General features: G+C 52.8%; 1 protein-coding gene across 4 annotated transcripts in view; it reads left to right on the top strand.

The window, feature by feature from the left end:
* The window catches only part of POPDC2 (popeye domain cAMP effector 2), a 112,964-nt gene that overhangs the window by 56,736 nt on the left and 41,599 nt on the right, over nucleotides 1-14,629 (top strand). For 2 of the 4 annotated variants that reach the window (XM_077293618.1, XM_077293617.1), the window contains exon 4: nucleotides 471-834. In XM_077293618.1, coding sequence (XP_077149733.1) covers nucleotides 471-834 — 364 coding nt within the window. Of the gene's footprint in view, nucleotides 1-470; nucleotides 960-14,629 lie in introns of all 4 variants that reach the window. The other 2 variants (XM_077293616.1, XM_077293615.1) reach the window with 1 other exon arrangement.

Raw genomic sequence — 14,629 nt, 5'->3', positions numbered from 1 at the left:
CAGCCAATCACTTGGCTCAGCAGTGTTGCGCTATAGTGACTGGCTGCAGTTATCAAGAGCCGCCACTGAAAAGTCCGAGGCAGCAGTGCTGAGCCAGCGTTGGAGCAGCAGGAGACGAGTACTGATGGCGTTATTGTTATATACAATAAGTCTTTAATACAAAGTATTATACAATTTGAACGGTAATACCCCTTTAAATAAAATCCTGTGATGTCAGCTATGGGGGTTCTGACAACAGACTTGATCTAGAGGCTGGTTGTCACTTCACGTGAATGGCAGGTCATCACTGACAAGCTGATATCACCTTGTACATGGACTTACACGTAAGTGGCAGCTGTCATCACACTGTGACTACTGGAGGGCAGTCATTGGTCTGTGAACTCTGGCCCCGCCCCTGAGGAGCTGTCACTACTGATAAGGATGATAGGGGCAGTAGTGACAGCCTCAGCCATTGCTTTGTTTTCCTCCAGGTGACCCTGACAGCGGAGACAGACAGCACGTACATCAGCTGGCCACGGAAGAAGCTCTACCTCCTGCTGGCGCGGGAAAAGTACATCTCCCGCCTCTTCTCCGCGCTCCTTGGCTTCGATATTTCTCAGAAACTTTATGCGCTTAATGACAAGCTCTTTGCCAAGTTTGGCCTCCGCTTTGACATCCGCCTGCCCAGCCTCTGCCACGTCCTGGGGCCATCGCCAGATCCTGATATAGGACCGGTCACCGAGCATTTGGTCTCCAACCTCCCACAAGCTGCCCCAGCCCCCCAAAGGGCACCTGCCAGCCTTCCTCACCAGCCAGCGGGCACCAGGGGCTCTCGGCCTGACAGTGGCAATCTGGGTGAGGACTCCAGTAGCCTCATTCTAGAGGACTTTGCGGAGCTGCCTGGTTCCTATATGGATTATGTGAGCGAGGGGGAGTATATGAAGTGAGAGGGGGCAAGGCAGCTGGCATGGGCACACCCTGTAAGTACCACCCTGCCTGCCTGCTCGTCCGGAGGGTGCATTTGTGGCCCCCGGCTGTCTAACTTGTGTGTGACATCAGCTGGGGACATATCTGTGTGGTGTTCAATGGCCATTCATGGGACCGGTGTCAGGGGCCCTAGATCTAGTGAGGGGCCGCCATGCTTCTTACCCTACAGAAGTCCTCCGCGTGCTGCAGTGGCCGCAGTTCACACTGAACAAATACATTTGTAGTCAGCACGGACTGAGGCTGCCGTCACACTAGCAGTATTTGGTCAGAATTTTACATCAGTGTTTGTAGCCAAAACCAGGAGTGGGTGATAAATCCAGAAGTGGAGCAGATGTTTCTATTATACTTTTCCTCTAATTGTTCCACTCCTGGTTACAAATACTGATGTAAAATACTGACCAAATACTGCTAGTGTGACGGCAGCCTGACACTCCGATACAGACGGCAGCATGGACTGACGCTCCGATACAGACGGCAGCACGGACTGACGCTCCGATACAGACGGCAGCACGGACTGACGCTCCGATACAGACGGCAGCATGGACTGACGCTCCGATACAGACGGCGGCAGAGACTGACGCTCCGATACAGACGGCAGCACGGACTGACGCTCCGATACAGACGGCGGCAGAGACTGACGCTCCGATACAGACGGCAGCACGGACTGACGCTCCGATACAGACGGCGGCAGAGACTGACGCTCCGATACAGACAGCAGCACGGACTGACGCTCCGATACAGACGGCAGCACGGACTGACGCTCCGATACAGACGGCAGCACGGACTGACGCTCCGATACAGACGGCGGCAGTGACTGACGCTCCGATACAGATGGCGGCAGAGACTGACGCTCCGATACAGACGGCAGCACGGACTGACGCTCCGATACAGACGGCGGCAGAGACTGACGCTCCGATACAGACGGCAGCACGGACTGACGCTCCGATACAGATGGCAGCACGGACTGACGCTCCGATACAGACTGCAGCATGGACTGACGCTCCAATATAAACGGCGGCACAGACTGACGCTCCGATACAGACGGCAGCACGGACTGACGCTCCAATATAGACGGCGGCAGAGACTGACGCTCCAATATAGACGGCGGCAGAGACTCACGCTCCGATACAGACGGCACCACGGACTGACACTCCATCGAAAAAGGAAATAGCGGGCACCACATAAGATATCAAATAAGGGATCAACCATATGCATATAGGTAAGTACTAAACAAATACTAAACAAAGGAAAGAGAAAAAGATATGCAGACTAATGGGATCAACCTTCAATAAATTTTATTAGACACAATGGTACAAAAAGGCAAAGCGAAACACACAATTAAAACCATTTAAAAGGCTAAAAGAGCCATGAGAAAATCCCCATTAGACAATAAGCAGGACGGGTTGTGGAGTGTCAATTAAATATATAAACATTGGTACACAGACGGCAGCACGGACTGACGCTCCGATACAGACGGCAGCATGGACTGACGCTCCGATACAGACAGCAGCACGGACTGAAGCTCCGATACAGACGGCAGCACGGACTGACGCTCCGATACAGACGGCAGCACGGACTGACGCTCCGATACAGACGGCAGCATGGACTGACGCTCCGATATAGACGGCGGCACAGCCTGACACTCCCATATAGACGGCGACACGGACTGACACTCCGATATAGACAGCAGCACAGACTGACGCTCCGATACAGACGGCAGCACGGACTGACGCTCCGATACAGACGGCAGCACGGACTGACGCTCCGATACAGATGGCAGCATGGACTGACACTCCGATATAGACGGCGGCACAGCCTGACACTCCCATATAGACGGCGACACGGACTGACACTCCGATATAGACAGCAGCACGGACTGACGCTCCGATACAGATGGCAGCACAGACTGACGCTCCGATACAGACGGCGGCAGAGACTGACGCTCCGATACAGATGGCGGCACAGACTGACACTCCGATACAGATGGCGGCAGAGACTGACGCTCCGATACAGATGGCGGCACAGACTGACACTCCGATACAGACGGCGGCATGGACTGACTCTCCAATATAGCCGGCGGCACAGACTGACACTCCGATATAGACGGCAGCACGGACTGACGCTCCGATACAGACGGCAGCATGGACTGACGCTCTGATACAGACGGCAGCACGGACTGACGCTCCGATACAGATGGCGGCAGAGACTGACGCTCCGATACAGATGGCGGCACAGACTGATGCTCCGATACAGACGGCAGCACAGACTGACGCACCGATACAGACGGCAGCACGGACGTACCCTCTGATATAGACATCAGCAGAGACTTACACTCCAATATAGACAGCAGCATGGACTGACGCCCCGATATAGACGGCGGCACGGACTGACACTCCGATATAGACGGCGGCACGGACTGGCACTCCGATATAGACGGCGGCACGGACTGACACTCCCATATAGACGGCAGCAGAGACTGAGGCTCCGATATAGACGGCGACACGGACTGACACTCCGATATAGACGGCAGCACAGAATGACACTCCAATACAGACGGCGGCACGGACTTACTCTCCAATATAGCCGGCGGCACGGACTGACCCTCCGATATAGACGGCAGCACGGACTGACACTCTGATATAGACTGCAGCACGGACTGACACTCCGATATAGACGGCAGCACAGACTGACGCTCCGATACAGACACCAGCACGGACTGACGCTGCGATACAGCAGCACGGACTGACGTTGCGATACAGACAGCAGCACAGACTGACTCTCCGATATAGACGGCGGCATGGACTGACGCTCCGAAACAGATGGCGGCACAGACTTATGCTCCGATACAGACGGCGGCACAGACTGACACTACGATACAGACGGCGGCACAGACTGACGCTCCGATACAGATGGTAGCACAGACTGACGCTCCAATACAGACGGCGGCACAGACTGACACTACGATACAGACGGCGGCACAGACTGACACTCCAATACAGATGGTGGCACAGACTGACACTACGATACAGACGGCGGCACAGACTGACGCTCCGATACAGATGGCGGCACAGACTGACGCTCCGATACAGATGGCGGCACAGACTGACGCTCCGATACAGATGGCGGCACAGACTGACGCTACGATACAGACGGCGGCACAGACTGACGCTACGATACAGTTTGTGGCATGGACTGACGCGCCAATACAGACGGCAGCACGGACAGACGCTCCGATACAGACGGCAGCACAGACTTGCAGTCCGATATAGATGGCAGCACGGACTGACCCTCCGATACAGACGGCAGCTGAGACTGACGATCCGATGCAGATGGCAGCACGGACTGACGCTCCAATATAGACAGCGGCAGAGACTGACGCTCCGATGTAGACGGCAGCACGGACTGACGCTCCGATAGAGACGGTAGCACAGACTGACGCTCCAATACAGACGGTGGCACAGACTGACACTACGATACAGACGGCGGCACAGACTGATGCTCCGATACAGACGGCGGCACAGACTGACACTCCAATACAGACGGTGGCACAGACTGACACTACGATACAGACGGCGGCACAGACTGACGCTCCGATACAGACGGTAGCACAGACTGACGCTCCGATACAGACGGCAGCACGGACTGACGCTCCGATACAGACATCAGCACGGACTGACGCTCTGATACGGACATCAGCATGGACTGATGCTCCGATAAAAACGGCAGCACGGACTGACGCTGCGATATAGACAGCAGCACGGACTGACTCTCCGAAACAGATGGCGGCACAGAATTATGCTCCAATACAGATGGCGGCACAGACTGACGCTCCGATACAGACGGTGGCACAGACTGACGCTATGATACAGACGGCGGCACAGACTGACACTCCCATACAGACGGCGGCACAGACTAACGCTCCGATACAGACGGTGGCACAGACTGACGCTCCGATACAGATGGCAGCACAGACTGTCGCTATGATACAGACGACGGCACAGACTGACGCTACAATACAGTTTGTGGCACGGACTGACGCTCCGATACAGACATCAGCATAGACTGACGCTCCGATACAGACATCAGCACGGACTGACGCTCCGATACAGACGGCAGCACGGACTGACACTGCGATACAGACAGCAGCACGGACTGACTCTCCAATATAGACGGCGGCATAGACTGACGCTCCGAAACAGATGGCGGCACAGAATTATGCTCCGATACAGACGGCGGCACAGACTGACGCTCCGATACAGACGGTGGCACAGACTGACGCTCCGATACAGACGGCAGCACAGACTGACGCTACGATACAGACGGCGACACAGACTGACGCTACGATACAGACGGCGGCACAGACTGACGCTCCGATACAGATGGCAGCACAGACTGACGCTACGATACAGACGGCGACACAGACTGACGCTCTGATACAGATGGCACAGACTGACGCTACGATACAGACGGCAGCACAGACTGACGCTACGATACAGATGGCGGCACAGACTTGACACTCTGATACAGATGGCGGCACAGACTGACGCTACGATTACAGACGGCGGCACAGACTGACGCTACGATACAGTTTGTGGCATGGACTGACACGCCAATACAGACGGCAGCACGGACTGACGCTCCGATACAGACGGCAGCACAGACTTGCAGTCCGATATAGACGGCAGCACGGACTGACCCTCCGATACAGACGGCAGCTGAGACTGACGATCCGATACAGATGGCAACACGGACTGACGCTCCAATATAGACAGCGGCAGAGACTGACGCTCCGATGTAGACGGCAGCACGGACTGACGCTCCGATACAGATGGCAGCACGGACTGACGCTCCGATACAGACTGCAGCATGGACTGACGCTCCAATATAAACGGCGGCACAGACTGACGCTCCAATATAGACGGCGGCAGAGACTCACGCTCCGATACAGACGGCAGCACGGACTGACACTCCATCGAAAAAGGAAATAGCGGGCACCACATAAAATATCAAATAAGGGATCAACCATATGCATATAGGTAAGTACTAAACAAAGGAAAGAGAAAAAGATATGCAGACTAATGGGATCAACCTTCAATAAATTTTATTAGACACAATGGTACAAAAAGGCAAAGCGAAACACACAATTAAAACCATTTAAAAGGCTAAAAGAGCCATGAGAAAATCCCCATTAGACAATAAGCAGGACGGGTTGTGAAGTGTCAATTAAATATATAAACATTGGTACACAGACGGCAGCACGGACTGACGCTCCGATACAGAAGGCAGCACGGACTGACTCTCCGATACAGACAGCAGCATGGACTGACGCTCCGATACAGACGGCGGCACGGACTGACGCTCCGATACAGACGGCAGCACGGACTGACGCTCCGATACAGACGGCAGCACGGACTGACGCTCCGATACAGACGGCAGCACGGACTGACGCTCCGATACAGACATCAGCACGGACTGACGCTCCGATACAGATATCAGCACGGACTGACGCTCTGATACGGACATCAGCACGGACTGACGCTCCGATACAGACGGCAGCACGGACTGACGCTCCGATACAGATGGCAGCACGGACTGATGCTCCGATACAGACGGCAGCACAGACTGACGCTCCGATACAGACATCAGCACGGACTGACGCTCTGATACGGACATCAGCATGGACTGACGCTCCGATAAAGACGGCAGCACGGACTGACGCTGCGATATAGACAGCAGCACGGACTGACTCCGAAACAGATGGCGGCACAGAATTATGCTCCAATACAGACGGCGGCACAGACTGACGCTCCGATACAGACGGTGGCACAGACTGATGCTATGATACAGACGGCGGCACAGACTGACACTCCCATACAGACGGCGGCACAGACTAACGCTCCGATACAGACGGTGGCACAGACTGACGCTCCGATACAGATGGCAGCACAGACTGTCGCTATGATACAGACGACGGCACAGACTGACGCTACAATACAGTTTGTGGCACGGACTGACGCTCCGATACAGACATCAGCACGGACTGACGCTCCGATACAGACGGCAGCACGGACTGACGCTCCGATACAGATGGCAGCACGGACTGACTCTCCAATATAGACGGCAGCACGGACTGACGCTCCGATACAGACATCAGCACGGACTGACGCTCTGATACGGACATCAGCACGGACTGACGCTCCGATAAAAACGGCAGCACGGACTGACGCTGCGATATAGACAGCAGCACGGACTGACTCTCCGAAACAGATGGCGGCACAGAATTATGCTCCAATACAGACGGCGGCACAGACTGACGCTCCGATACAGACGGTGGCACAGACTGACGCAATGATACAGACGGCGGCACAGACTGACACTCCCATACAGACGGCGGCACAGACTAACGCTCCGATACAGACGGTGGCACAGACTGACGCTCCGATACAGATGGCAGCACAGACTGTCGCTATGATACAGACGACGGCACAGACTGACGCTACAATACAGTTTGTGGCACGGACTGACGCTCCGATACAGACATCAGCATAGACTGACGCTCCGATACAGACATCAGCACGGACTGACGCTCCGATACAGACGGCAGCACGGACTGACACTGCGATACAGACAGCAGCACGGACTGACTCTCCAATATAGACGGCGGCATGGACTGACGCTCCGAAACAGATGGCGGCACAGAATTATGCTCCGATACAGACGGCGGCACAGACTGACGCTCCAATACAGACGGTGGCACAGACTGACACTACGATACAGACGGCGGCACAGACTGACGCTCCGATACAGACGGCAGCACAGACTGACGCTACGATACAGACGGCGACACAGACTGACGCTCTGATACAGATGGCACAGACTGACGCTACGATACAGACGGCGGCACAGACTTGACACTCTGATACAGATGGCGGCACAGACTGACGCTACGATACAGACGACGGCACAGACTGACGCTCCGATACAGACGGCAGCACGGACTGACGATCCGATACAGACAGCAGCACGGACTGACGCTCCGATACAGACAGCAGCACGGACTGACACTGCTATACAGACAGCAGCACGGACTGACGCTCCGATACAGACATCAGCACGGACTGACGCTCCGATACAGACGGCAGCACGGACTGACAATCCGATACAGACAGCAGCACGGACTGACGCTCCGATACAGACAGCAGCACGGACTGACACTGCGATACAGACAGCAGCACGGACTGACGCTCCGATACAGACATCAGCACGGACTGACGCTCCGATACAGACGGCAGCACGGACTGACGATCCGATACAGACAGCAGCACGGACTGACGCTCCGATACAGACAGCAGCACGGACTGACACTGCGATACAGACAGCAGCACGGACTGACGCTCCGATACAGACATCAGCACGGACTGACGCTACGATACAGACGGCAGCACGGACTGACTCCTCAATATAGACTGCGGCATGGACTGACGCTCCGATACAGACGGTGGCACAGACTGACCCTGCGATATAGACGTCCAGCACACTTGGTGCAGTTTCCTCCTCTTTCTCCATTATACACTGACTCGTTCTGCCATATTTTGTGTCATTGATCAGAGCTGATGTTTCTGCATGCTGCATCTTCTAACGTGGTGGGTGATGTGAACACCGCCATAAACCTGCACGTTGTGGCCAGAACCAGTGTGTGAGAGCGGGATTACTGGGCTGTAACCAATGTGTAACTGGTCACCGAGTCCTGACCAGTCCGACTGCAAATACAGAGTCTTACAAAAGTCTTCATACCCTGTGAACTTTTCCACATTTTCTCACATCACGCCACAAACTTACATGTATTTTATTGTTTTTTTTTTGTGATAGCAGAAAGTAACAAATATTAGTGACGTGTAAGGAAATGATACAAGGTGTATGGATTATTTTGTCAACATAAATCTGACAATTCTGCCGTGCCTTAGTATTCAGCCCCCCCAAGTCAGTACTGTGTAGGACCACCTTTCTCTGCAGTCTTTTGGGGTCTGTCTCTCCTCCTTTCTCTGCAGTCTTTTGGGGTCTGTCTCCTCCTTTCTCTGCAGTCTTTTGGAGTCTGTCTCTCCTTTCTCTGCAGTCTTTTGGGGTCTGTCTCTCCCTCCTTTCTCTGCAGTCTTTTGGGGTCTGTCTCTCCTCCTTTCTCTGCAGTCTTTTGGGGTCTGTCTCTCCTCCTTTCTCTGCAGTCTTTTGGGGTCTGTCTCTCCCCCTTTCTCTGCAGTCTTTTGGGGTCTGTCTCTCCCTCCTTTCTCTGCAGTCTTTTGGGGTCTGTCTCTCCTCCTTTCTCTGCAGTCTTTTGGGGTCTGTCTCTCCTTTCTCTGCAGTCTTTTGGGGTCTGTCTCTCCCTCCTTTCTCTGCAGTCTTTTGGGGTCTGTCTCTCCTCCTTTCTCTGCAGTCTTTTGGAGTCTGTCTCTCCACCTTTCTCTGCAGTCTTTTGGGGTCTGTCTCTCCCTCCTTTCTCTGCAGTCTTTTGGGGTCTGTCTCTCCTCCTTTCTCTGCAGTCTTTTGGGGTCTGTCTCTCCTCCTTTCTCTGCAGTCTTTTGGGGTCTGTCTCTCCTCCTTTCTCTGCAGTCTTTTGGGGTCTGTCTCTCCTTTCTCTGCAGTCTTTTGGGGTCTCTCTCCCTCCTTTCTCTGCAGTCTTTTGGGGTCTCTCTCCCTCCTTTCTCTGCAGTCTTTTGGGGACTCTCTCCCTCCTTTCTCTGCAGTCTTTTGGGGTCTCTCTCCCTCCTATCTCTGCAGTCTTTTGGGGTCTCTCTCCCTCCTTTCTCTGCAGTCTTTTGGGGTCTGTCTCTCTCCCTCCTTTCTCTGCAGTCTTTTGGGGTCTCTCTCCTTTCTCTGCAGTCTTTTGGGGTCTCTCTCCTTTCTCCGCAGTCTTTTGGCGTCTGTCTCTCCTTTCTCTGCAGTCTTTTGGGGTCTGTCTCTCCACCTTTCTCTGCAGTCTTTTGGGGTCTGTCTCTCCTTTCTCTGCAGTCTTTTGGGGTCTGTCTCTCCTCCTTTCTCTGCAGTCTTTTGGGGTCTGTCGCTCCCACCTTTCTCTGCAGTCTTTTGGGGTCTGTCTCTCCACCTTTCTCTGCAGTCTTTTGGGGTCTGTCTCTCCACCTTTCTCTGCAGTCTTTTGGGGTCTGTCTCCTCCCTTTCTCTGCAGTCTTTTGGGGTCTGTCTCTCCTCCTTTCTCTGCAGTCTTTTGGGGTCTGTCTCTCCTCTTCAGTCTTTTGGGGTCTGTCTCTCCACCTTTCTCTGCAGTCTTGTGAGGTCTGTCTCCTCCTTTCTCTGCAGTCTTTTGGGGTCTGTCTCTCCACCTTTCTCTGCAGTCTTTTGGGGTCTGACTCTCCACCTTTCTCTGCAGTCTTTTGGGTTCTGTCTCTCCCTCCTTACTCTGCAGTCTTTTGGGGTCTGTCTCTGCACCTTTCTCTGCAGTCTTTTGGGGTCTGTCTCTCCCTCCTTTCTCTGCAGTCTTTTGGGGTCTGTCTCTCCACCTTTCTCTGCAGTCTTTTGGGGTCTGTCTCTCCTCCTTTCTCTGCAGTCTTTTGGGGTCTGTCTCTCCACCTTTCTCTGCAGTCTTTTGGGGTCTGTCTCTCCACCTTTCTCTGCAGTCTTTTGGGGTCTGTCTCTCCACCTTTCTCTGCAGTCTTTTGGGGTGTGTCTCTCCCCATTTCTCTGCAGTCTTTTGGGGTCTGTCTCTCCACCTTTCTCTGCAGTCTTTTGGGGTCTGACTCTCCACCTTTCTCTGCTGTCTTTTGGGGTCTGTCTCTCCTCCTTTCTCTGCAGTCTTTTGGGTTCTGTCTCTCCCTCCTTTCTCTGCAGTCTTTTGGGGTCTGTCTCTGCACCTTTCTCTGCAGTCTTTTGGGGTCTGTCTCTCCCTCCTCTCTCTGCAGTCTTTTGGGGTCTGTCTCTCCCTCCTTTCTCTGCAGTCTTTTGGGGTCTGTCTCTGCACCTTTCTCTGCAGTCTTTTGGGGTCTGTCTCTCCCTCCTTTCTCTGCAGTCTTTTGGGGTCTGTCTCTCCACCTTTCTCTGCGGTCTTTTGGGGTCTGTCTCTCCTCCTTTCTCTGCAGTCTTTTGGGGTGTGTCTCTCCCCATTTCTCTGCAGTCTTTTGGGGTCTGTCTCTCCACCTTTCTCTGCAGTCTTTTGGGGTCTGTCTCCCCAGCTTTGCCCCTCGTTCTCGCGATGATGCAGACTAGAGATGAGTGAGCGTGTTATTCCACCATGCTCAGGTGCTAACCGTGTGACTTTGGCATACTCTAATACTATGTTTGAGTCCCTGCGGCTGCACGTCTCTCGGCTGCACGTCTCTCGGCTGCACGTCTCTCGGCTGCACGTCTCGGCTGCACATTTCCCGGTTGCACGTCTTGCGGCTGCACGTCTCCCTGGGTCCTCAGTTGGGCCAAGATCAGCACATTTCTTGTCGTCTTCCCTAGTAAAGTCCTTCTTCCATGTTGTCTTGCGTATGTATAAATGGACGTCCGTTACTTACTCCAAGAGGCCAAAGTCTGTAATCAGTGAACTTTACTGCGGACGAGCATTTCATAGTTACATAGTTATTACATAGTTATTAAGGTTGAAGGAAGACTTTAAGTCCATCTAGTTCAACCCATAGCCTAACCTAACATGCCCTAACATGTTGATTTCCTCAGTCATTACAATTTTTGAGGACAAGTTTCTGACCTGTTTTCCATGGATTTGTGGAGGTTACTCAGGGGGTACCTCTAAACAATGGCCCCTGGGGGAGATCTTCTATCACCACCTCTTCCTCTGTTTCTCCTCTGTGTCTTAGACCTCGTGTCAGAGTCCGAGAGCTCAGTATCTGTCTGAAAACGCATGTTGCGAATAACTGGGATGGCGTATGTCTTGTTTTCTTTAAACTCCCGTAAATCCTTGGTCTGGAGACATGGTGGGCAGCGGGTGCCTCGGTCCACTAGCCCGTAACCGCAATGGTCCAGGGATCATCCCACCGAACGCTTGCTCTCCTTTTACCGTAGGTGTAACACTGGGTGAGGGTAAAACAGTGTGGCAATACTTTATTGAAACACAAAACAGGCAGATAATACTTAGAACAGTCCCAGCACAATACCCAAGATGGTGCACATTACAGAGTCTCACCCTTCCGCTGACTTGACGGGATAAGAGCAGCTGTGACTTCAGAGCTTCCAGGGCTAACTACCCCACCTGTGGCATGCACAGAGGAGGTAATGATAAGGTTAGGAAGATGACAGTCCATTCAGGTACAAGGCCAGATGACCGGAGGGTCACAGCCTGACTTCTCTGAACATCTCAATGGAGCCAGGTGACTGGTGGGTCCAAATCCTGGCTTTCCCAAAAATATCCATGGGTTCAGTGATGATCAATTAATTAGATCTGTATTCTTTCAGCCGAGGCCATGGTCCCCTAAGCTGCCATCCTGTAGAATGTCAAATCTGTGTCCCCCGTGATGGAGCCATGATGTCCTGGCTGCTGTCAGGTAGAGCGTTCCTGGCTGTTGTTTTGTATATAATCTCTGGATCTCTTGGATATTGGATAGAGGCATGTCCCCCCCTTACATAGATTACAACTGTTGTCCTTCAAGCCATCATCCACAGGTCAAGAGGAAGGGGTGATGAGATTAACTCCTTGTTTGAGTATTTGTCTTTCATCCTTCAATGTTTGCAAGTCAACAAACTGCATGGCCTGGTATAATGTGTAATCAACATATGAGCAAACATCATTGTTCAGTGACCTTGCGTCCCTATGTTGCAAATATATCAGTACAACAAACTGTTGGAGCTGATATAAGAGGTAAATAAAAACCATTCATCAATTTACAAATATCAATTTACCTACAAGAAGAGTCAACATTTCAGACTCTCCGACTGAAGAAACACATAAATTCAGAAGTCAACGTCTAGATTAGTCTATGCGTCCTGATAAATCCGATCGATCCATCAGTCGCCTCCTTTTCCCATTCAGCGAGTAGAGTTTTTATAAGGACGATGCCCTGGAGGTAGAGAAATTGTGAGATGTTGTCCACATGGTCCAAGCTCTGCACCTCCCACTGGGGGCTTGTTGAGGATGGTGGGGTAGATATTTCACCCCTGGACGTACATGTTGGGGGTTCTCTATTCTGCCATAATTGGATACATTCCTTTATAGGAGTTTTCTTGACTTATTGTGTTATTTGCCTATGTCATCACCTTTAGGGTCTCGCTATAACACTGGGGCGCATTGCATACCCCAAGCAGATAGTTCATCCCTTTACATTCTATTTTTTGGCTTTTCTTCATCCATTAGCCTGGAAATCTATCTTCTGTTTGGTCTGGTGAGACGTTTATGCTGCCTTTTCCATGTTTTTATGCATTATTTGTTACATTTTAACCCTTTTTGCGATATCAAGATTGAATTTGGCTAAGAGTTGTGTTGTCTTATTACCGACGGCTGTGATCAGTGATTTTCACGTCTTGTCTCAGATTCTCTGGGATTTGTCTCTGGACGGTGACTGCGCCGATCACACACAGGAATCTGCTCTGATCTGCACCCTCCATTGTGGCTCTGGCAGGATGTTGAGGGTCGTTGTCCTGCTGGAAGGTGAACCTACGCCCCAGTCTCACGTGTCCTGCAGTATCTATCAGGTTTTCCTCCATTTTGCCCAGTGTTTAGCTCCGTCCATCCTCCCGTCACCTCTGACCACCTTGTATCATTCCCTTACACGTCACAGATACTTGTTAGGGTGTGTGTCCACGGTCAGTAAACGCTGCTTGTTTGACGCTGCGCAGAGCTGCAGCGTCAAACACGCAGCGTCCAGATGTTCCAGCATAGTGGAGGGGATTTTATGAAATCCCGTCTCCACTATGCGTGGAAACCCGCACGCGGCGGCCCTGCGACTACGGACATGCTGCGCGTCTTTTCAGATCGCAGCATGTCCGTACACCTTGCGGGGACGCAGCGTCCCCGCAAGGCATATCACAGGGCGCTATGGGAGAGAGCGATCATCCCGGATGTGAAGAGTTAACACATCCGGCATGATCGCGTCCCAGAAAGGGGGCGGGGCTTAGCGCCGAGCGGCTTCGCCGCTGCGGCGATCCCGCCGGCCATCCTGACCATGGAAACATAGCCTTACTTTCTATTATCACATAAAATCCCAATAAAATACATGTAATTTGTGGAGAAAATGAGGAACGTTCACGGGGTATGAAGACTTTTTCAAGGCTCTGTATATACCATGTGGTTTCAGTTACTACTGTGAGGAACAATGATGAGCCGAGCGCCCCCATAATTAGAGGGTCTCCTGAGGAGCCGTGCACCCCCATAATTAGAGGGTCTCCTGACGAGCCGAGTGCCCCCATAATTAGAGGGTCTCCTGACGAGCCGAGCTCCCCCATAATTAGAGGGTCTCCTGACGAGCCGAGCGCCCCCATAATTAGAGGGTCTCCTGACGAGCCGAGCGCCCCCATAATTAGAGGGTCTCCTGACGAGCTGAGCGCCCCCATAATTAGAAGGGTCTCCTGACGAGCCGAGTGCCCCCATAATTAGAGGGTCTCCTGACGAGCCGAGCGCCCCCATAATTAGAGGGTCTCCTGACGAGCTGTGCGCCCCTATAATTAGAGGGTCTCCTGACGAGCCAAGCGCCCCCATAATTAGAGGGTCTCCTAATGAGCCGAG

This window comes from Ranitomeya variabilis, chromosome 3 (assembly GCF_051348905.1).
Source record: "Ranitomeya variabilis isolate aRanVar5 chromosome 3, aRanVar5.hap1, whole genome shotgun sequence".
Taxonomy (NCBI): domain Eukaryota; kingdom Metazoa; phylum Chordata; class Amphibia; order Anura; family Dendrobatidae; genus Ranitomeya; species Ranitomeya variabilis.
The sequence above is the reverse complement of the archived record's forward strand: the minus strand, read 5'-3'. Positions and strand labels throughout refer to the sequence as shown.